Source organism: Sturnus vulgaris, chromosome 2, assembly GCF_052056855.1.
Source record: "Sturnus vulgaris isolate bStuVul1 chromosome 2, bStuVul1.hap1, whole genome shotgun sequence".
Taxonomy (NCBI): Eukaryota; Metazoa; Chordata; class Aves; order Passeriformes; family Sturnidae; genus Sturnus; species Sturnus vulgaris.
Window position 1 is genome coordinate 24416167 of NC_142244.1, and position 24641 is coordinate 24440807.

The 24641-nt window shown below is 45.3% G+C and overlaps 1 protein-coding gene across 8 annotated transcripts in view; it reads right to left on the reverse strand.

Moving 5' to 3' along the window:
* The window catches only part of LSAMP (limbic system associated membrane protein), a 999229-nt gene that overhangs the window by 9870 nt on the left and 964718 nt on the right, over positions 1–24641 (reverse strand). For 4 of the 8 annotated variants that reach the window (XM_088158973.1, XM_088158967.1, XM_088158968.1 and 1 more), the window contains 3 exons: positions 21056–21176; positions 19967–20115; positions 13825–13860 (listed from right to left, as the gene is read on the reverse strand). In XM_088158973.1, coding sequence (XP_088015099.1) covers positions 13825–13860; positions 19967–20115; positions 21056–21176 — 306 coding nt within the window. The remainder of the gene's footprint in view (positions 1–13824; positions 13861–19966; positions 20116–21055; positions 21177–24641) is intronic. The other 4 variants (XM_088158974.1, XM_088158970.1, XM_088158971.1 and 1 more) reach the window with 1 other exon arrangement.

A 24641-nucleotide genomic window follows, 5' to 3' on the forward strand; every position in this document is an offset into this window, starting at 1 on the left:
AGGCTGACTGGGCGGACTGGGATCCACTGTGGCCTCTGCACATAACCCTGGGGGCTACATGGAATCTCTGTGTTTTATAGCACAGCTAGGTGGACTACATGCCATGGCTGCTACATTTACTGTCACAAGTACTGTAAAAATGTGGGAAGATTATAATTCTATCACCAAATAATGTTTTGGGGGACAACAGCTGCTCAAGTGTGATAAGAGTGAAAATGCTGGAAAAAATTAAAATGTTTGTCTTTGAGTGAGATTTTCTGCAGGAAAAAAAATCTGTTTTCAATTCATTCTATCAGTCACCTTTCTTCCCAGCCACACCTCAGGCTGTGCGAGCCGAGCCCATGTTTGCATGATGACTTCTCCATGTGTGTGCACGAGCAGCTGCTGCTGCGGGCTGTGCTCACCCACACGGCCATGGGTGAGCGCCCACGCTGGGCGGACAGTGCCAGCCCTCACCTGCACACTGCCCTCCCCTAGTGTGCTCACTCCGTGCACGTGTGGGCACAGCTCCCCTAGGTGTGCACATGCACACCGCAGCCCCAGGCCTCCGAGCACACAGACCCCTACAATGCCCCATCCCTGCAGCCCCCCAGCGCACTGACCCCTCTCAAACCCCCCGCCCTGTCATCCTGCACATCCATCCGCTCGCCATCCCGGTCCCACAGCCCCCATGTCACATCCCCTCGCCATACCTGTACAACCCCTCGCCATCCTGCACAACCCCTCGCCATCCCTGTAACATCCCCTGGCCATCCCACACATCCACTCGCCATTCCGGTGCATCACCTCGCCATCCCTATACATCACCTCGCCATCCCGCAGCGGGAGAACCAGCGGTCTCCGGCGCCCTCTGGCGGCCGCCGAGAGGAGCCCTCCCCGCCCGCTGGAGACTCCCGGAACGCCCCTCCTGAACGACCCCCGGCTGTCCACTCCTGCTCTCTCTTCGCTGGCTCCGGCAGTTTCGGAGCTGTCCCTGCGGTCTCCTGCTTCTGTGACCTTGAGCCTGTACTTTGGGAATTTGCTATAATATCCTGGGCTATTCATCCCCCCACACTGCCCCGGCAATTCAGCAGGCCTGACAAGCCCGTGACCATGTTAGGGTCAGGATATTGAAGGCGAGGAAATTGGGTTTCTGATGCTGATGAGCTAATATGAATAGCTGGCGTCATTTCACAGCTAAACCCCTAGGGGACCCTAGACCCTAAATGCTGACGGAGTCAGACCCCATTAAGCAAATCAAGAAGGAGCAGACTGAAAGCTGTCAAGGGCAGAACAACTGCACTGCTCTCCCTTGCTCCAAATGTGAGACAATTGGATACTTGCTGCAGAGGCACGTGGACTCCTGCCATGGTGCCTATGTGCTGCAACAGCTTCATGGTAAACTGCATCCTGTGTTTCCAAGGCTTTATCGGTGCCACACGTTCAGCCTAGGTGATTTGATATGGTGCCACACACCAAGGGCAAGATTTAGAGAGCTGTAGTTCTCACATGGCTGAAGGGGACCATGTGCAGCCCCCATCCCATCCCTCTCCCCAAGACAGTGTAACCCTAGCTGCATCCTTAAATTTAACAATGGGAAAAATAGAGCCATGCCATGGTGACCTCACTCCTCCTGCCCACCTGCCTGTGTGCAACAGCCCAGAATAACAGCCTGGCACAAAGATGCTCCAGGAGTCCTCCCTAACCCTTCTGGGAAAATTTCCACATGCCTCTGAGTGAAAATGCAGAAGGGGTGGTAAGACCCTTAAATTTGGGACATCAGCAATTTCACGTGGTGCCTAACACTCCTGCAGGCAAAACCATCCATGCAGCATGAGGCAGAAGAGTTGCTGCATGCTCTCACATGCAGAGGGCTGCAATCCAACCTAGCCAAGGTTTCACTAGAGAGGATGTGGGGATGTGTGCGACTGTAGCAGACTTGGCTTGGTATAGCTGTAATGCTTATGTATGTGATAGTGCAAGAATTGTTCCTACTCCATGAAGAGTGTAGGAAAAGACACAGTGAGAAGGATGGGGGGACTTGGATTAGATGGCAGAGGAAGATGGGAAAAGCAGAGTGGACATTCAGAGCAAACCACAGCCAAGACCTGCTTTCATCCTCAAAACCAGTCTGATGAACACATCACCTGGAAAGACCTTTGCTGAGTCAGTCCAAGGGTCTTGTCTAACCTTCAGTTCTGTCCTCTGTAGGTGCTGGGTGGGGGCCAGCCAGGACCACGAGGCCAGAATGGATCATACTGGCCTACCTCACCTGCTTCAGAGTCATCATGAGCCAGCAGAGGCTGCACCCCTTTGAGATTAATTTCTTCATCCATGAACTTGTCACTTCTGGACTGCCTGGAGACTTCCATATCCACGGAGTCCCTCAGCTCTTTAAGAAGCACAGCAGCTCTCAGCTGCCAGTAATGACATTGTGGCCCCACGTTAAATTTGGATGCTATGTTCTTTTGTCACTTTAGGACCTTGGCATTAACAGGCGGCCTGGCATGCCGCCTACTATTAGTTGCTACCTGAACTGGCTAGATTAAAACTGTCTCAGGCACTCCTTGCTCTTCAGCCTCCTCTGCTGACTATGGGAGAGCCAGGCTAAGGAAACTGCTCAGTGTGGGAAGAATTAGCTGCGGAGTGTTTAGATCTTCCCAGGAGAGGAAGAGATGAGTTTTTTTGTCACAAAAACTTGCAACACACAGAGCTTCTGCAGCAGTGTCCGAAGTCTGAAGGCTAGCCCTGCACAGGCCTTACCTCATGGCTTGTGTTGGCCTCTTAAAGCCTATAGTGTCTACTGGAGGTTGGGGGCTGCTTGAGGAGGTGAAAAATACGCAAGTGCATCTGGGCAGAGGCACTGGAAAAGGCTGCTGTGATGAGAGGTATAAGAAGAGGGTATTGTGGACTGGAGTGATAGGATGACCCTTGCACTTGTATCAATGCTGGGCTACAGCAAAAGAAACAATACCAGGGAAAATCTTCAACTGAAATGGCAATATAGGAATGCTCAGCTCACGACATGGAAGAGGGCAAGGGGAGAAGATGTCAGCCAATGTGAGGATGGGGAAACAGAGGACATTACATAAACATTAAAGTTAGGTAAGTAATGAGAACAGGTCCTGGGAAAAGGGGAGATAAAGAGAAGAAATTAGGTCCTGGCCAGGCACCAGGAAAGCAGGGACGAGGGAGACAGGTAGAGGGGAATGATGGTGCTTCTGGGAAGAGGGCATTTGTACCAGGACTGCAAATGTAGGCAGCCAGTACCAGCCCGGATTGAGAACTGCAGGGGGAAAAGTGGAGTTTCCAGCTGATCTATTTAGGTATGGATGTGGTGCCCGGTGAAGCTCAGACTCCAACAAGCAGGTGCGAAAAAGGGCACGAGCAAGCAAAGGTGTGCTGCCAGGGCTGTAACCCCATGCAGGGGAACAGCGCTCGCACACGTCCTGTCACCCTCCCCGGGCCAGGCTCTCGCTGCGGGTCTCCCTGTCCCTCTGTCCCCGCCCGGCGAAGCGCTGCTCCTTCCCCGCGAGGTGGCAGCCGAAGGACACCGACCCTTCCTCGCCATCCAGGAGCCTCCGGGCTGGGAAAGGCTCTGGAAAGGCTGGGAGTAACACCCGGGGCTGGCGGCTCTGCACACCCGCAGGGAAAAGCCCGGGTCCGCACGGCAGAGCCCCCCCGGACCACGCTGAGGGAAGGGAGCCAGCTCTGCGCGCTCCGAGCCACCGCCGCTGAGCCAGACACGGCCACACGGATGTGGCACGGAATCTGCTCCCCACGGGCCTGTATCTTTCCACAACTCTACATCTGCATCCTCGGCAAAACCTCTTTCGAAGACTCATAAAAAGTAGGATATCTACCCACTCATCTACCTGCTACGGCAGCAGAAACTGAGGGTGCAGGGCGTAGTGAAGTTTGTAATCCACTCTACTTATACCACTTATGATGGGCCCCAGCATGAAAATGAACCTGTTGCTGTGAGTTCAGAGAAAGGCCATGAAGATTCTCAGAGGGCTGGAGCACCTCTTCTATGAAGACAGGCTGAAAGAGTCAGTTATTCAGCCTTGAGAAGAGAAGGCTCCATGATCTTCCATGGCACCATGATCTTCCAGTACCTAAAAGGCAGTGACAAGAGCTGGAGAAGGGCTTTTTTAAGGGTGCTTAATGGTAGGACAAGGAGTAGTGGTCCTACATTGAAAGAGGGTAGATTTAGATGATATATAAGGAAGAAATTCTTCACTATGAGAGTAGTGAGGCATTCACAGAAACTGTGGATATCCCATCCTTGGAAATGTTCAATTCCAGATTGGATGGGTTTTGAGCACCCTGGTCTAGTGAAAGGTGCTCTGCCCATTGCAGGGGGTTTGAAACTAGATGGTCCTTAAGGTCCCTTCCAACTCAAGCCATCCTGTTATTCTACCTCCTCCACACAGATACTCCCCCTTCTGTCTCTTCACTCCCTCCAGCTCACTTTTATAACACCAACAGCATCCTTGAAAGAGCTCATTAGAGAGGGAAATGGAGACTGTACCATGATTCATAAGCCTTGCTCACGAGGCAAATGAGGCCAGATGTGTAAAGCAAACCTGCAAGTTCACCAGAGGCATGCCTCCAAATATGTGCACCATGATCATCACCAAGAGAAACTAAACCTATTACTTTCAAGATTCCCAATACAGACTTTTAAAAAGGATCATTTGAGATGCAAGCAGAGAGCAGATACATTCTTGAGGGAAAAAAAAAATCCACCCGTCTACATGCTTCACATCCACATCTGCCTGTCTCATCATCTGAGTAAGCCAAAATGAAGGCAGGAGAAGAAACAGCAGTTGCCAATTTTTCTCTTATTTACATTACTCCAACAAGACTCCAGGGCTTGACATATCTGCAGTTTGCCGATGGAAAAGAGCCCACAGAGGCGGTTCAAACGGCATCAGAGAGCTCCTGGGTCTTGATTTGCTTTGGAGAATCTGCCCTTAGGATCCTGCCAGGATAAGGTGCAAAGTAAAATCTGGTGTTAGAGGGCAATTGGTTCCCATGAGTTTCTGAATGGAAGAGAAGCCAGAAAGCAGCATGGGATGAGCTTGAAGAACTTGTCTGTGATGGGAAGGAAGGAGTGATGATAAACCAAGTATAGCCAGCCTGCTGTTTTTCCAGGTGCTGTCCACTCTGAGCAGCTCTGGGTTCCATGTTGTTGATAGGCTGACTCTACTTACAGTGAAGGCTGAAGGTCTGCCTCTTGAGCAAAAAATAGGACCAAAAATGGGTTTGGGGGGGGGGGGGCGGGGAGGGAGGAAGAAAAAACTCCACCTCCAAAGCAGAAGGCACAAGGGACAGAGGATGTGCATCATGCAGGTGTCTCTATCATCTGACTCCCTGGGGCCTGCAGGGGTCTTAGGGTTTACAGTTGCCAGCTGCTCCACAGGAAGCAATTTTTCCTAGTTTGTTGACTCTCTTGCCAGGGCTTCAGAAGATGAAATCTTTATTATCATGAAGGCTTAAAAGGGAGGAATACTATTAATTCCATTTTCAAGGTCATACTTTGAAAGTTATTAATTTCTTTCTTCCAGGGCTTTGCACTCTACTCTGAGGCTTTAGGGATTACCAGCTTCTACTTACTAGGGTTCATTTGGGGCTTTTTTTTTTTCTTACTTCATTCCTGTTCCTCCCCCCTCTTCTTAGAAGAAAACACTTTTTTTTCTTCCCTGTTCCCAGTGTTGAAGCTATTTTGCTCGTTGCCTGCTCATTCCCCATTGTCACTACCAGTTCTGCTCCTGTAATTAAAACTTGACTGTGACTGCAGTGGCAGCAGGCTGGCTTTCCTAGAGGTGCAAGTACCACTGTGTAAGCTGGGGAGGATGCCCTCCAGCAACTCTCCAACAAGATTAAAGAAATGTCTCTGGTGTCTATCAATCTTTGCACTTGGTTTAATGTATTTCAGAATTTGCTCATGCTTTTTTAGCACTGAACAGTTCTTCCCCATGTTTTGGAGCTCATTCATGGTGTACTAAGTACTCATCTATCATACCTTATGTCTTAGAGGAATGAAGATTCATTCTATAATGCAGTTCACCCATCCTTTCTAAGGTCTGAAGAATATCCCTGAATTTGTATTTTTCAGTGTCTTTCTGAGAAGGTCGTGGTATTCAAGAGCTGTCTGCTTACACTATTTATCCTGGAGCTGGTTTACAGTAATCCTAGTCTAAAATTGAGCTGTTATCCTGACCAGTGAGGTTGGTGGTGGCTAGAAGACCACCTTTGTTTCAAGGCTACACAGATCTTTCATCATCAGATCTGTCTTCTGTATATATAAAGTTTCAATGTTTTCTCATAGCTGAAGAAATTTTTCTCCCACCCTTTTTATTTCCCTAGAAACTGAAGGTTTATTTTAAAAAAGCCACATCCCCAAACCCCACCTTCCCCAGCAACTGATATAAAATCAGATACTTAAATCTGTATTGTCTTCAAATCACACATTAAGGACTCTCATTCTACCAGCAGGGCATCAAAAACAAACAAACAAACAAACAAACAAACAACCCCCCCAAAACAACAAACCCCCAAAACCCCAAATCACATAGCACAGACCTTTTCAGGAGTCATTTTGGGAAGATCTGAGGTTTTTCTGCTTTTTCCTTTCCTAGGATAATGCAATCCCTTTCCTGCTCATCTCTGAAGCACGTTTAGGGCACTGCAGACCAAAGGTGATGCTAGCACATAACCCAGTGTCTCAATAGAGGACACACAGCACAGCTCCCCTCACCCAGAGCACATGCCACCCTAGGAAGCAGGTCTGCTAATTGGAAGCTCTGGAACCTTTTGAAAATTTAATATTTTCATCAGTTTCATGTCTGTCTGTTTACCCACTTCATCCCTTCAATAGTTTTCCATAAGCTTTACTGGATATATGGCATGGGAAAGATTTGAGTGGCTGTGGCCAGAAATGAAGAGGCAGGGGACATATGTAGGGGTGACTGGAGCAGAAAAATAACTAAATTTGGGTGGAGAGTGGCCATTGTGCTTGAGGTTACTGTGGTACTGAAATCCGGTCCTACTGCAGCCTCTGCCCTCCCTATCTTTCTCTAGTATCTGAAGAGTATCCTCCCATCCTGTCCTTGAGGTTTTCGTAGGGATATCACTTGTAGTAATTCAGTGAATTAGAGATGTCATGACTGTCAAGCTGGACCCTTGAGCTGGTGTATGTCTCTAAAGTGTGGGGTCTAAGTAAATATTACTTTGTGTTCCCTGAAGTTCTCATCAAAATATGGAAGTGTTCGTGTGTGTGCAATTCCAGAGTAAGACTCCTTGTCACTTTAACACCCTAACAATGCAAGCATGGCTTTAATACCTGGCCCAGGTCTAGGAAAAGCCAAAGCAGGAAGCCATTGTGGCTTCTCACAGCCCATTCTCAGACCACTATGAAAAAGGGAAAGTTGATACAGCTTACACAGGCTGCTGAGCAGGCCTTCAGCCAAGTGAGTTGGAGCATTGGGAAAGATGCAGGAAGCTATTCCTGTTCCTCCTTAGATGTTCTCAGGTGCCTGGAGATTGCTCAGTGTCTGTGGGCCTCTGAGCAGTGTCACCAAGGGTCAGTGTGCCTCTGTAACTGCATCACCCACAGTAGGGGCTGCCTGACCAGACCCTGCCAAAGCCGTGCCGGTCAGAGCACATCCTTCTCCAGGGCCTGATCCCATGCTCCCACCCATGCATCCACTCCCCGGGCTGCAGAGGGACATGCAGGTGATGCTGGGGAAGGATCATGCACATTGCTCCCTGCTCACCTTGCCACAAGGCCTCTCCCTTTTGCAGGGGAGCTCTGCTCAAAGACCTGCTCACCCATGGGAGGGAAGGTCTTCCAGGAGCACTCTGCCTTTTTCTGTAAGCCTGATTTCTTTGGAATGGTTGTTTTTTTTCTCCATGCACACCCTCCCTCCCTCCCTCCCAAATCCCACACTCTCTTCTCCTTTCTGGTTGTTTTTGTTTTTAGAGAGAGCACTTAGACAGCTGTATTAATCATGCAAGCCCAGCCATGTGTAATGTGCTTTATCAACAGCAGAGCAGACACTGAATGGCAACCGGTTCACAAGCAGGCCCAGTGCACTGCCTGAGCTGAGAAGATAAACCTGCTTCCCAAAACCAACTTACCATCATGGGTTAGTGAATAGAGAGGCTGTTCACTTGGGACAATAACCAGAGGGGAGGCCAGCTTGTTAGGCAAATTCTTGAGTTGTTTACACTGGAAATGGAAGGGCAAAGGGGAGGAGGAGGAGGAAGGTGGAAATTACTCTTTGGTCATTTTCTCACAGGGCTTGAGGAGTTTTTGTGTGTGTAAGGATTGAATCAAAACAACAGTGGCAGTTCTTCATCCTCCTTCTTGCTGCCCTCCGCAGTTTCAATCAGCCAGTCAACACAAGAAATAGGGAGAACAAGAGGGAGAGAGCAAGGATTTAAGTACACCTGCTGTGCAGTGGGGATAGGTTGTCTTCAATGTCTCTAAAGGAGGAAGGTTCAGTTGATGACTTCAGAAGCTCATCTAACATACAGATGGTATCAGGCTATGAGTGTCCTCTGGGCTGGGGATATCTGCCTCAGTAGGGTTAGAGCCTGCCCCAGCTCTTTTCCGCAGGGTACTCTGTCCATGCTACAACACTAATACTATCACTGTGCCTATCAGACAACTGATTTTCCATGGCAGTCACTCTTCCATGGGTTTGTTTCTAATCTCTGCAGTGCAGTTATTCCCCCACTGTATCCACTCAAGCTCCACTCTCCCACCTGACTGTTGTGCCCTGACCTCTGTTCTGCAGGACTATTCTGCATGCATGCAAAGCCACACCGGTGACTGCACAGACCTTGAAACGTCCTCCTTATCCACTGCAAGGGCTCAGCTTGGAGGAATATCTTTCTGGGACTTCCAGTTTCAGTTCCCACCCTCTGCTGCTGATCTTCTTTACTCAGTGGACCCTCCACAGCACTGTACTATGCAAATAATATACAACCCAAGGCTCATTTTGGAATAAATCAATCTACATTAAAATAGTGAACAAAAAGTACAGAAACAGATGAGGCAGTAAAGCCATTTCTCTTTCTTTTCCCCCGTATCTCTATTTTTTCTCTAAGAAAACTTGTTTCTTTTCTCTATACTTTTTTGGGGGGGAGGGGAGGGTGGAAAGAGGCAGATTGGCTTTTAATTTTTTAAAGCAATCTCAACAAACAGAAGCTGTCTGTTGCTATTTAGCAAAACCCACCAAGCAAAGTTGGTAGCTTGGCATCAATTCTCGGCATGTCTCTTTTCCCTAAGATGCTGTTTTTGTCTACATCCATACTACCTCCTTTTGAAAGACAGTATCATCACCTCTGACTTTGGTATTACTCACTTTAAACCACACAGCCAAAATAAGATACAGTGCCATCCCTTGCCTTGTACCTATGAAATAGCAGGAAGCAATTACTGTGATGTTGGCTGCCTGCCCTCACCCTGCCTTGCCCTCCCTGTTCCTTTGGCCTGAAGGCCTCACAGGCTTGGCACACAGTTCAGTGCCAGTCCTCAGTGCCTGCAGCCCTGGCAGGGACTGACACTGACCCTGAGCAGCAAGAGAAGCTTGGTCTGTCTGAGCATCCACCCTGCAGGGCCAATCCCTTTTGCACTCACCAAATGGACACTGAGCTCTTTGGAAAATCTAGGTGGATAGCACCTGTGGGCAGCAAGGAGAGCCATGAGTTGTGCTTCCCACCCAGGGCCATGGGTGTGATCAGCTGCCAGTGCCCAGGGCTCAGGCAGCTTTCAGGGAAGTGAGGCATGCCCTGAGTAGTCAGCCACTCATCACTGTGGTGTGACCAGTACAGCTGAACTATGTCCTTCGACCGCCTAAGGATTTATGGGAATACCAGACTTGACATGGTTCCAAATACAACTTCATGTGCTTCATCCCTGTGGCCACTTTTTTTTTTTTCCTGGTCATTATTTTTTTCTTTATTTCTCTGTTGGGATCACAAAACGACAAGATTGTCTATTTTGGCCTGTCTATATCTGTCTATGGCTTCCCTAGCTCTGCCAACCAGTTTGTTTTGAAGGCCTGAAGGCCTGGATTTTCACTGACCCTCTTCCAGAGCCCAAATGAGACAGCACCGTCTGGTCTCAGTGAAGAGGACTCCGGAGGTGAATGAGTCTTTCGGCTTGTCCCATTATACTGGCAGGGCTGACTGCCTAGTCAGCAAACTTCCATAAAATGTTAACCCTTTACAGCCTGTAGTCGCTGCTGTAATCCTCCTTCCTTCTTTCCTTAGCTTTAATGGACTCAGATTTTGCCAATTTTTCCCTGTTGACACGAGAGCAGCTGGCTCAGCAGAATTGGCAGGGCCATGCACTACAGAAAGTGAAGGGGAAGCAGAGATGGGTGGAAAGTGACCACTGCAACAGAGAAATGCTCTTCTGCACAGCTAGGACACCCTGAGAAAGGAAAGAGGACTGAGAGGGTATTAGAAAGAAAGCTGCTCTCTTGTTTCCCACTCTGGTCATCAGACCCAAGTGAACATCTCTTTTCTCCCTTCTCCCAGCTCCCACCCACCTGATGAAGGCGTTAGTGACAGTACAGGCTACAGCTAAATGGAGACTATCTACGATCTACAGTCACACAGGGTCATTCTCCGATCAGTGCACATTTTGGCAGAAAGGCAGGACTCCTCATTCTCCTTTTCCCTCCCACTCTGCTAATTACTAACACACTATTGCTGTAAATCTTGTATCAACCTATTGACAGCCATGACTTTGTCTGATCAGGCCCCAAAGACTGACACACTTGTTGCCCTGTGGGCAGCTCTGGATGTGCTGCTTTCTGAAATACCACATCCCCCTTGCATAGCTCCTAGGGCATCAAGCTAACCACACTCAGAAAGCCCCTGCTTATCCTCTGGCAAGCTCTCATCACAAATCTCCTGTGAGGAAGGCTCACAGGTTTTGAAGCCCATCAGTCTGGCTAAGCCATTCTGATGTGGACACTATGTAGTAATCAAAGGGGAGAAGTTCATGTTCAAAGGGCTGAGGACAAGGGACAATGAAGGACAAAGATGGAGCTAGTGTCAGACATATGTGACAGGTCTCTGAGTTCAATAGTGGCCACACTTGCCCTTCCATTGGCAAATGTGGTGTGGAATGAACGAATTCTCCTTTCCAGAAGAAAAATCCTTTTGAAAAGGCACCTGATGATGCAGTAAGGCCCCTGCTTGGTGACAGCCAGGTCTTGTGTCAGCCCATTATAACATGATGTTACAATGCAGACAGAAAGATGTGATGATGTAGCATCATCCCTGAAGACATTTCAAAGCATTTTGAGTGCCTGGCTGCAAAATCAGGAGGGCTGGAAAATTTATCAAGGACAACTCAGTTGAGAGCTGAATCAGCTGGGCTCCACCAGCATTTTAGGAAAGTGTCTCATCAAATTCAAGTCCCATTTGTTTAGTCGAATGGGCTGCTTCTGAGTCTCCAGCCTGCCTGAAAGCAAGATGTTTCCACAGCAGCTAGCTAATGACAGCAATGCTTAGCAGAACTACAGCTCTCTTCGTCTCAAACCACCTTCCTTTTAAATGAATGCTCAAAACCCTACAGGGCAGGGAAGTGTTACTGAGGATTAAGAGAAATGAAAATTGAGGGAGAAAGAAGAAGAAGGCTGCGATTCTGGTCATTGAGGAATGGCTTAATTGAGGGCTGAGGACTACATTTCAGAACATCAACTCATAGGAAGAAAAAGGTCTAACAAAATTTTATGCCCAAGGTTTCTTTGAAGGTGAGCAGCAAAGTAAAAGCACATGTGAAAAGCACGAGCATCTGTGCTGAAGGCCCACAATGGAGAAGCTGGTAAAGACTTTCAGAAAACAAGAGAGGCCCAGAGTATTTAAACTCTGCTTTCCTCCTCTGCAAAATCCTCTTGGTGTGTCCTGGGTCACTGGAGATACACCAGCATTTGGCACCACAAATTCCTGGAGACTCCTCACAGGAGTGATAGCACAGCAGGGTATCCTTCAAGGTGAGCTCAGGAGACTGGGGAGCAGTAAAAATATAACAGCTTCAGAGATGGAGGGGAAAGTGTTTCAAAGGATCAGCTAAAGCTGTGCAGGATGGCCTAGGCAAGTTGATTAAGAGGTGTATTTGTAATGGGAATCCTGGCCTTGTTCACTCGCAGATTTTGCTTTATCATTTAGCTTAATGGGCTCCTAATTCAAAACTAGTTGTAAACAGAACTGGCTATGAAAAAAAATAACACTGCCTGCCTGTGGAATTTAAGGATATATAATAAAAATAATCATAAAACCAAAGAGTCCTGGGTTTTTCATCAGACAAAAATATTGTCATTGAAAATTCTGCTTAAAAAAGAACGCTTCTAACTGGGAAACTCCTTAAACCCCTACATCCAAAACAGCCTCAGCAACTTTAATTTCATATCCAAGCACAAGTTTCATTTGCAATACATAAGATAATGGTGTTTAATTGGATTTATTTTTCCACAGGAGGTTCCCAATGGCCTACTTTACTCCTTTTCTTAGCTCCTTGAATGTTATTTACAAATCACTCCCTGGGATTTAATTTTAATGGTAGCTTGCTTTCTTCTTTCCCCTTTCCTTTTTTTATTTATTTTTTTTTTTAAATTTTTTTGTTAGGTACTTTTCTTTAATTGTATTTGTGGATTTGCCTTTTAAATAGGCAATTATGACTACATCCTGAGCCTGAATAAGTTGCCAAGAGCAGAGCTTGGTTTGAAAACAGCAGAGTAGTTAAACGGAGCATGTGTAACACCCAGCATTTATTGCTCTTTTCATGGGAGTACCTGCAGGTGCTTTGTTCAAGCAGGTGCTCTTTTGCAAAACAACGTGAGTTCCTATTAACATTCTATCCCAAAGCTCTGTGCCGACATTAACAATTTAGGTCTCTGAGCAACCCATAAGTTGAGTGCATCGTCCTCATATGGCAGTAAAACAAAGATACTGAGGAGCTGCGGGCCAAGATTTTTTCAGTGAACACAGAGACTTGCTGCCTTATAGTTGATTTCAGATACTACTTTCAAATGCTGTAGCCTGCTTTTGGGACATACCTGGTGTCTGTGCTTTTTCAGAATGAAAACATCACAACCAAGCCCCAAATCTCATATGGATGTTGGGGCCATGCTGTCTGCACCCGAGGCAGGAATGGGCAACGCAGAGACAGAAAAAAACACCCGGACACAGTTTTGCCTTCATATCTTCTTCCCATTTGGAATAAAGCAGACAGTAACACCTCACCATGTGCCTCTTTATGCTTTCTGCCTCAGATGCAGGACTATGTGATGGGAAGACTTGTAGAGGTGGGACAAAAGCATGAGAAAACAAAGTGTTTCACTGTGGATGATAGGATACTCAACTACAGTGAAAAAAACCTTCTGGAAGTGTTTTAATTTTTAGTTTTCCACTTGTCCTTTCCATTGTCTCTGCAAAATTTTAGGTGTGTTTATTCTTTTGATCCAAATCTGAACAAGTGGGCAAAGAGAGCTTAGGATGGGAATGTGTCTTAGAAGTAGGTCTGAAGGGAGATTGAACCTCACTTAAGACTGTCCACACCTGGGTGACAGCTCAATGCCGTGGCTCAAAGCTTGGTTTAAAGTTGCTGCTGTTCAGTTGATTAGTTTTTTGAAGAGGGAGGGGGGAAAGAGAAGGATGAGGAAGGTGAGAAGAAAAGACAAAATGACATGTAAGGGAAAGCCCTTATTTTCCTGCATTTCTGAGCTGTTTTGCCCATGCCTAGCTCTGAGCATTTGTCAGAATGACGGAGAATGACCCGGCTAAAGACTACTTCAACATAAAACATATACTGACCTGGAAAAGGATTGGGGAGTGTGGGTAAAACTTGTTCTAAGGGGGGGAAAAAAACCAATAAGCAACATGCAGGAGAAAAGGACAAGCCACTTTTCACACCAAGCAAGCAGCAGATACAAACCTGATGGAGTTGTCCATCCCCAAAATAAATGAACTAGAGTAGGTTTCATATACAGAGCATTTTGCTAGCAACATGCCTAATACACATCAACATCTCCTGAGACTGGGAGTCAGAGAGAAGTGATTTGAAAAACTAAACAAATTTTAGCCAAACAGCAAGAGGGATTAAGCACCTGCAGTGAAGGTAATTGGAGTTGATGGTCCATATCTTCCCTCTGACTTTCAAGACCATTCATGTCATCACTCTACAGCTCCTCTTAGCTACACCTCTGTCTAGAGGCTAGTCTTGGCAGAGAGGTGAGTTGTGGAAGTCCTCCAAGGGTAGTTGTTGCCTCCCCATAGCCTTCTCCACAGTGGATTTCTTGCCAATGACAGTTCTCTTGAGGATCTGTGCATGAGAGCAGTCACCCTGGCAAATCCTCAGGGGCACTCTGCTTCTTCAGAGTTTTTGTCCTCTGAGACGGACAGAGTTTTTGCAGACTCATCATCTTTCAGTTGTACACAAAGCCTGTTGTCTTGTTCATAGGGTTTTATAATGTGTCCTCATTGTACATCCCAGCAGGACTTTGATATATGTCACTGCTGGCTTCATGGTTTGCTTCTTCCACAAAGGATCCCAAAAGAATTGCACAGACACTGAGGGAAACCAGTATCAGAGATCTCAGTCTGAGGCTAACAGTAGTGTTAATTCTGCTTCACAGATGGTGCAGGTGATGCATAGAGCAAGGAAGCAATTTGCCCAAGGTCAAATGCTGAACTGTTGGCAGAACCAGACACAAACCCAAGAATACAAGGTCCCCAGGCTTCACTATTAATACTGGGTTTCCTTTCTTTGCCTTCAGAGCTTGCTGGATGCCTTGTACTGACTGAGACAAGTTCCTGCCCATGGACTGATCCATAGGTAGACATTTAGCTGCAACAGTTGGTAGGCCTGGGGCAATGAGTTATCTCCTGGCTTACCTGCTAAGATCATTGCTGATGGACAAAGAGCTTGGCAGGATAAATCAGCAGCCCACTATTATTCTCTGATCACCTAAGCCCAGCTATTTGGAGGCCATTGCTCTTTCTACAGTATCCTTGGTGCAAAGAGTGAGTTTCTGTCTCACTGGAGCTCATCAGGTTTGAGCCCATCCCTATGACACTGGCAGAACTCCTGCCCTCATGGTGGTAATGGAGTTGTTTGAATCCACAGCAGGCACGGGGGAGATCAAATACAAGTCTAGCTTGGATCTCTGTGTTTATGTAGCAACAGGGGACTATTGTTCTGAGAAAGCAGGCTGTTTGTGCTGACAAGACTTCCTTGTTATTTAAGTTTGGTTAAATAACTCAACTCCCCTTTACCTTCTTCCTGCACAGCACGCTGCAGGCTGCACAGCATAAGCAGTTAAAGCAAAGCACTATGGCCTCATTATCATGCCGCTTTCTATTCAAGGACTCTGTCTCTGTTCGCCTCTCCCACTGTGTGCTGCTTTTATTGCTCCACCCTGGCTCATTAGCAGTGTCTCAGCCTTGCCCCCTCTGACTGTCAGTCCAAACCACTTTCCTCCCTGCTGAGTCTCCCCGTTATTGACAGCCTTGAGGAAAACAGGGGGTGCGCACCAAGAGCCACTGAGAGGGATTTCGGCCACAGTTAAGGCTCCAAACCCCTGCAGCCACCACTGGAACCAAATGCTCAGGCACAACAAAGCGAGGGCAGAGTGGAAGAAGCGGTGTCAGCATGTGGATGCTAACAAGTTAGAGGCTAATGCCAGCTTTTAGGAATCTGCCTTGCTGAAACCAAAACTGCTGGGCTCCACCTGAAGCTTCTTGAGTTGGCACTGTCTTGCCAGCTTCTGCTTCACCTCTGCACCTGCCCACTCCCCAAAGGGTGCAGAGGATGCAGCAAGGGACCTCCTGATGTGGCAGCCTCCTATAATTGAGCCAGGAGGTCTGCATCAGGATGTGCAGTACTGTGCTGCTGTCTCCTGTTTCAGCCTATGGGATGGGGTAGCTCGGCAGGAGGCAGAAAGCAACTAATTTGGACAAGCTTTTCTTTCTTTTCTCTGCTTTGCTAGAATGTGCCAGCTGCTGCATTTGCTTCTGTGTGCCTGTGGAGGGGTTTGCTTCTACATCACAGAGTGCATGCCTAAGTATACAACTCACCTACACGTAAACCTTTGTTCCTCCAGCAAGTATTTATCTGCTGTGTGTATATATGTGTGTGTGTGTGTGTGTGTGTACGTATGTATATATACACATATCTGTGTAGCATATGTTAAGATACAAATTGTGACTTTCACTCATAATGCTTAGCAGAGTACTGCTAGAGAAGTGAAACAAAAAGAAAACATGTTCCCTACCTCCTAATACACTGGGAGAAGAACCCTTTCACTTCAGTCGTGTCACTACTTTTTGCCTCTCTTGCTCTGTGATGGCAGCCCTGGCTTTGCCTCTCTGTCAGGTAATTTTCACAGAGATGTGCACTACTGCCCCTTTTTAGGGGTTACAAACCTTGCTCCCAGGCTCTGCAGAGCTGAATCAACCTACTGGCTCACCAGTGCTGCCACACATGGTCCTGCCTCCCAACTCCTCATAGCCACAGATGTGTGATAGAGCTTCCTCTCCTGCATGGACTTTGGTGCCTGTTGAGCCCAGCCATGAACTAGTTCAGCTCATTACAACAAAAGAAAACATTTGGGGCATTTTAGGGAGACAAGCAGTAAAACTCATTTTCCTGTTCACTGGTTTAGCAGGTTGGACTGGCTCAGTAGGTTGTCCACTGAGTGGCAGAATAAGGGAAATAACAAAACCATGTGGTAGAGAGCAGGAGGAGAAAAAGGACTGGGGAGCAAGGAATGTCAGCAAGCTATTAGATCAGTTATATCATCAAACTGTACCTGAATACCCTCTCTACAAATATACTCCAGAGTTGCTGTTGGAGGCAATTTCCTGGGTAAGTTAAACTTTTGGTAGGGTGATATTTATGTAGTCATTAAACTCAGTCTCCAGGAGTGAGTGGTTTAAATCTCTCCACCTACAGCAGGCAATCCTGCTGCTACATCCTTTAAGAAGACCACTAGCTATCTATTCATGCAGCTCAAGGAAGCTGCTTTTATATTTTAATGCATCTTCTATCTATGACATTGATATCTAAGGCACTCAGTCTCTCTGAGAGTTTTTCAGTGCTGACTGAGATTTCATGAAATGGTAGCCACCAATTTTTCTCTATTGCTATACTGTTTTTTCACATCATTTTGCTTGCTCCCTGTCTGCCCTCCACCTCAGGCAAAGCTGCAAGTACCTCATTATTAACTCTCTGTTTCTTCACTCCTTGCTGCCATTCTTTTTTTGTGCTGCAATGGGACACTGAGGAACCATCGCTGTACTTACCTCCCCAGTGGGATGTTGCTCTACAGTGAGCTTGTTTTCTGTTTAAAAAGGAAATAAGATCTCTGATTCCAGGGATGAAAAACAGTCCCAAGTATTTGAGTATCTGCTGTACCTTGCAAAAACTTGTCACTGCTTTATTTTTCTGTCTGGGTGTGTGGCTGAGAATGTACATTACCTGTTATTTCAGCTACTGTGTGATCACTACAGCATTTCTTTCATCTGGGCTTGTAGATTTTTTTCAGCAGCTATCTTTATCTTTATCTTTATCTTTATCTTTATCTTTATCTTTATCTTTATCTTTATCTTTATCTTTATCTATCTTTATCTATCTTTATCAAGGTGGATTCCCTTCACTCATTTCCCCCCTGATTTCTCAACCTTCAAGATACCAGCTGTAGTCTGCCTGAATTTATTTTTTTCTGTCTCTTTCTTTCTTCCACACTAACTAGAAGAACAGAGATTTCCTGAAACAATATGAAGCAATTTCACAGTGAAAAATTAGGGATTAACCAAGCAACAAAAACAAGTTAGAAAGACTTCACTGAAAATCGTCAAATCTCTCTCAGCTCCTGTACCTCTGTTCTCCTGGCTCTTGGAAAGTTCTCTAATAACTAATCTAATATCTATCTAATATCTATCTAATATATAGTCCTCCAGTATAAACAGGCCTTGAATTTCTAAAAAATTATAAACAAAATCCAACAAGAAAGAAAGAAAGAAAGAAAGAAAGAAAGAAAGAAAGAAAGAAAGAAAGAAAGAAAGAAAGAAAGAAAGAAAGTGTTCTTCATACACATCAAAAGGGGGCTTAAAATAGGATCGTCACTGTTGCAAATCATCTTTAAGAGTTGCCACATTTCCTCCTGGAACAGTTAACAGCAACTTTGCAGGGTTTCCCTGGGTCTCTCACAGGTTATGACACTCACTTTATGACCATGGATAAACCACTTCTTCACTCTGTACCTTAACTTCCTACTGCAAAACGGTGCTAACAACACTCACCCATTTCTAAGTGACTTGTGATATTAAAATATTCATTGCGAGCAAATCCTTTGAGATCCTTTGAGGTGAAGTTCTGAAGTCATGCAAAATGCTTCTCTAGCAAAACTAACCCCCCAGCTAAAATCATATATGCATATATACATTATTGAATTACATCTTATATTTTGTTTCAGTGATGCATTTCAGTTCATCTGTGTAACAGGAACCAACAGAGAGAGACAAATTTAGAATTCAGTCACAAATAATGGAATCTAAACTTAGAATTATATTAATATCAGCAAGAACAAATCTGGAGTATTTGAAAACTGTGTTCCAGATTGCTGCCTGAGGATTTTTTTTAATCTCATGACAGTCACAAGAACAGGGTGAAAAGACTTTCAAAGCAGAAATTTGCTTTGTGTGCTGCAATGCTACAGGAAATAAAATATATGTTCCTTTATGATAATATCTATTCTTTAGAAAATAACTGCCACAAAATACACCCAAATTTGCAAAAATTCAAACTGCCATGAAATAAATCCAAAGGTGGCAAACAAAGAATGCCCATGGAAATATCCTTTTGCACTACATCTGTTATTTTTAACCATAACTTTGGTTTTTTCAGTCAGAGCAGAAACTAGACTAAACTGCATCCCATACTGACTGCTTTACACAGATTTTTTTTCTCCTTTTTTTTTTTTTTTTTTTTTGTTTTCTGTTTAAAAGGACATACAGGTCATGACAGGAGAGTTTTAATTCAGTTTGGGACCATCACAGGAACACTTCCATCAGTCACTTTTGTGTAAATGTGTTTATTTGTGTGAGTGGGTCATTTTGCTGCAGTGTATCTCCAATGCCAATAACATGTGGGCCAAGTTGAGCCCAAGTTTTAGACCTGGAATTGGGAACTGCATTTTAAATACACTACAGTTTTTATGTGCATGTGGATGGTTGGTGAGGGGCAGGGGCTCTGGTTAGGATCAGGTTTGAATCAGATGCAAAATTCAGAACCAGCAGGTAACTCTGCTCTAGAGCTTGGTCTAGTCCCAGCTTCTGTCTCTTTATACTTACTAAGACAAACTAAGTAATTGAAAGGTAGCAGAATGAGATCCAAGGAACCTTATTCCATATTTCATCTGTTGATTACCTTTTCCCCCATGGTCCGTGTGGTATATCCCTTTAAAATCATTCTATCTTTTCTCATTTCTATCCCTTCCAATTTCAAACCAATTTCTCTTTTTCTTGACTGTCTCGTTCTCCTCAGGCTCGGTGGCTAGTTCTCTCCATCTCCTTGAATTACTTGTCATTTCTCACCTGTCATGGATCCTCTGAGCCCTGGCCTTACTGTCTACTTATTAAAGGGGCTGTCATTCTAAAGTGTTTTTTGTTTCCAGCTTTAAAACAAACATGTTTTTATTATTTTAACAAAATCTGTCTTCAGCAAAGCCAGTCAATCAAAGCACTTGACTGCAAATCTTTTGATTTGGCTGTGTTTGTGTTTCAAAGCAAGTATGAACACATAGGTATTGAAAGCAGAGTTCTGAAAGCCAGGTCATGGCTGGAGGTCTGAGGGGACTGGGTTGTCAAGCAGATGCCTCCTGAGTTTTGACCACCATGTGCTTCCTGCACAGCCACGTCTTTGTGAGAGCCTCCCTTCACCCTCTCCTGTACTTACTGTAAAGGTATAGGCTAGCATTTGTGACTCCCAGCTTGTTGGCAGCCACACAGGTGTAGTTCCCGTAGTGTTCCTCAGTGACATTGGCCACCATCAGCAGAGACTGACTTCCCGTGCTCTTTATCTCCAGACCATTGGCGCTGTTTATCCTGGGAAGAAAGGAGAAGAGGTTTATAATGCAATGACAGCTGTGTACTGGGAAGGAAATCCCTCCCCAGCACACACCAAATTCAGCCCAGCTGGCAGGTGAGGATAGCGGGAAGCAGGGAGGGGATGTGAGAGGAAAGAGACCAAAGAAAGCTGGAAGATAGATGGAAAACAGGAAGAGGTAATGAAAAGAATATAGGAGTTCAGTGGGATTAAATGCCACTGGTAAAGCAGTAGAGAACCAAGGAAAGACAAAAGAAAGGGAGGAAGCATCAACCCAGCACCAAGTCACTCTGAAAATGAACACACCATAGTCAGCTGAAGGCTAGTCTGTACTTAAACAACATATTCTTAGTGAAACACACTGATTCACAGTATGTGCCTATATACCCATATTGAGTCACCCCTGAACCTGGGCACCCTGTTCGGGGCTGGCTACCCTAATAAGTACAGGAATAATATAACCTTCTTAATGGCAGGTCAATGTTTAGGTAGAAAAGACAGATGATTGTTTTTCTCTTCTCATTTATTCTCATATGCAAATCTGAGAGGCTCAGGTCGCACAGGTGGGGAAATCTCATACCTCAGCAGCTCCTTTCTCTAGAAGAATGCACCTGGAGCAGCATTACCTAACTGAAGACTTACACTACCTACTTCTTGGTATACATCATGAGCTACTTAAAATATGAACATTGCATTAATTGGGCCTTGGCCCATAATTGACTTCAAGGCAAGAGCTCCATCCTCTGCACTTCCTTCAGTGCAGAAAGGAATTGTCTCCTCCAGCCATGAACATGCTGGCTCTGCCGAGCCTGATGGGACATTGTGACTCAAACGGATTGTAAGGAGCAATTTGTTTGAGAGGAGTTGGTGAGGATGAGAGGAACCTCTATTCAATGGACTAAAAAAGAGTCGAGGGAAGAGGCAAGCTAAAGACCTTACCTGGTATCATCTCTGTACCACTCGAAATCAGGCGTGGGCACTGCTGATGCCTCGCACCGCAGTAAGGCTTGTCGTCCTGTGGCTGCTTCATTGCTCTTGGACTCTGTGATGGTGGGAGGGTCTGCAGGAAGGAAACACATGGTCAATCCACACACTTCCAGGTGGAGCAAAATAGTGAAACTAAGTCAGGGCTGCTTGCCTCATGCAAACTGTTTGAGCCACTGGAGGCTACTGAAGGCCCAATGCTCCTGCTCCTCTGCAGAACATTGCTCTTTGAACTCTTCCTGATATACAACATTAGCAGCACTCCTTAAACGTGCTTCTCTTCAGCACTGCTGAATAAGTTCTGTCATAAATGCACAGGCATACACAGGCAAAGTTAAGGTTAATGATGGACTTCTGCAATTTATGAATATTTACCTACGGATCTGTAGTTCACATGGACTTATCAGAGAGAAGATGAGAGAAAGACTTCATCAAGGATAAAGAAAGACAGCAAAAGTAAAGGAATAAAGAAGGAATTTAACAGTAGCATGGAAATTATATTCCACACAAACTCTTTCCTTAATGCCAAAATTGTAATAAGAAAGGACTGAGGCAACATGTATGAAACAGAAATACATTAATGGCTTAAAAGAGAAGAACTTTAGCAGAAGCTGTGGATGTAACTCCGAGAGCCAGTGCTGAGACTCTTCCCTTAGGTGTCTCCAAGGTTACAAATTATGATCAAACCTTCCTGGACATTGTGCTTTGTCACAAGCTCCAGAAGGGCTCACTTGTGACTGCTCTGCCTGAAGTTTTCCCTCAGCCCAGCATGGTGCTCCTGCCTCTGCTTACTTTGAAGTCTAAGCGTTGTGCCATGGGCAAACCAAACTTGGAAAATATATTGAGTGCTCTGCTGGAGCTTGGACTCAGTACTGGCTGGAAACCAGGTAGGGTAGGTGCTGGTATGTTCAATCCCAGCCTCATGTTCAAAATATTATGCTATAAGCTTTACATTTTAAAAGACAGAATTATTTCCACCTGACTGCTGAGAGGGATCAAGGAGTAAGTGCCTTGTCTCTCTTTACTAATACTTGCATACCCTGAGATTACAGGGCTGCGACTTAGATACTTTTCTGAGACTCAAGTTACCATGAAACACACTCTGCCATCTCTATCTATCCCAGAACTGAAAGGCCAAAAGAAAAAAACACAACAGCAAAACGGAGTGTGTCAGTCAAAGAAAAAAAAAATTCTGTCTGGAGAATATAGGGAAGGAAATTTGTTTGTGAACACATTAGCCATCTCAATATGATCCCTTCCCTGACCTTAATCGGGATTTTATGCAGGGCTTTAGGGATATTGCAGTACGCCCTCTAACATCATAAATATTAATAAGTTTACATAAATAGGATCCTACATTCAAAGGCTGTGGGTTCATGTAAATATTTTAATTTGAAAAGGAGGAGGGATAATAAAAGGAAAACGAAGGTGATATTTTAACCATTCTTATTTGATTTTTTGGTTTGAGGAGTATATCTTCTTGCTGTCTACAGCGAGACAAACCTTTCTATTTCATGAATCTGGTACAAGAGGTGCATGAATCTGGTACAAGAGGTGAGTCACAGAATGAATAGGCATCTTTCCACGGTCCTAGAAAATGATTCCAGCAAGTGTGTGCTTCCCAGCCAGCTTCCAGGGAGCCCAGCCCCTTGCTCTGAACAGTCCCTGCATTCACCACTTTAACAAGTTGGTGCAGTGCTCTCCAGGGAGAAGGGGCAGGTAGCAGTCCCAAACAAACCAGCCTATTGCACCTAAAAAGCAGCTGCTCTGTGTGTAGCCATTTGCTGCCTGGGAAACCAGGAGTGGGTTCCCTTTGGCTGTTCTCCTCCCACTCTCCCCAGGCCTCAGTTTCCCTGCCTGTGACGTGCAAGGGCAATTACTTGGGAAGCCTGAAGGTGGTAGTGTGAGACTAAAGCAAAGTGAGATGCTTTCTCCTGCAGTCTGAGCTGACGGTGCTCCACAGCAGATGATAAGAGATGGCTAGGAAGCTCCTGAGGTTGGACAGCCTCCATTTTTCAAACTTACTGTGGTTTTCCCACTTTCTGCTGTTTGTGGGGTTGTTTAACAGAGCAGGATGGGGAAAGGTGTATGCAAATATCTACTTTTCATTCCCCTAATAAGAATGATTTTTTTCCTGTATCGTCCTCATAGTCTCTTAAATTTATTTCCCTTTTTTTCAAAAGAAAAAAATCTGTCCTTAAGGAATTTTAAGGTGCTTACATTACAAATTACACCACATATTAACATCACTTTTTCATATTTTCCAACAGTTAAAATGTTTAAGATCTTACCATGGCATAGTTATGTGTTGAAACTAAATCAAAATCAAACATTCTGACTTTATACAAACAATCTGTTTCAAACACATTAAAGCATCATTAAAATTATGTTTCACAGAAATATTTGAAATTATTAATTGGTTCTCATGGAAAGTCTCCAGTTTATAAATTGAGCTGTATTTGACACTTCTGTACTTTCAGTGCAGAAAGTCTGCTACTACAGTTCATATTAATACCAAATTTGGACAATGAGGAAGCTGATATTAAACCACTGCCACCCAGTTTCTAAGGGAACTATAAAAAACTGTGAATTCAGAAAATGCTGCAGGGAGCCTATAACCTCGACTTCTAAGCAAGACGGAAAAGTTAATCTGATGTGATGGCCCACATGGGACCAAGGGAAAGAAATGAAGAGCAAGAATGGTACTAAAAGGTGCTATAATCACCTACAGTCAAATTAAGACTGGTATTGCATGAAACAATTGATGCCATCAGCTCTCTGCCCTAACCTGCTCCCTAACAGTTCTACCTGTGAATCAAGGTACGAATATGCACTCAGAAATATGTCTGTAGCCATCTCCAATTTTAATTTAAGTTTATATTCTGGTTTAAGTCTCAATTTAAACTGAAGAAGATTGGGAGAGAAACAAAGCAGGTACATGGGGATAGCTCACTTTACATCACTCAAGTTGCAGATATAAGCCATACAAGTATGGAGGTGGACAGATACACATGTAGGATTAAAGAGTAACATCAGTTTGAAATACCTTGTGTTACTGTGAGAGGAGCATGCCAGCCGAGTGAAGTGGACACCTGTCTAAGCACATATGGGATGGGATCCATGCCCCAATCCAGAGGTGACGAAGCAAGCCACAGTTTACTGTGCCTCTTGGTGCTTTTAAGGGATTGCTGTATCCTTTGGCCAAAACTCCTTTCTGTATTGCACTGGTGTATGAAGGGTCTTTTAGACAGAGCTTTAAACTAATGACTTGAAACCAGCATAAAAGTTATGTTTTTGCACCCTGTCATTAACACACGCCTCTGCCCCGTGTCCCCTGATGATAGCTATGTAGGCACTGCTGAGATGGCTGGGTGCAGGCAGGCACGTGTTTGCTCTGAGCTAGCTGAGCCCTTCCTTATCTCTCCTTGCTGCCTTGGTGAAGCTTCTCTTCACGCTACTGTTCACCCGAATATCAATGAGTGAAAACAAGGCATTGCCAGTGTTTCAGGGGGGAGAGACGGGGGCAACTCACAGCTCTTCT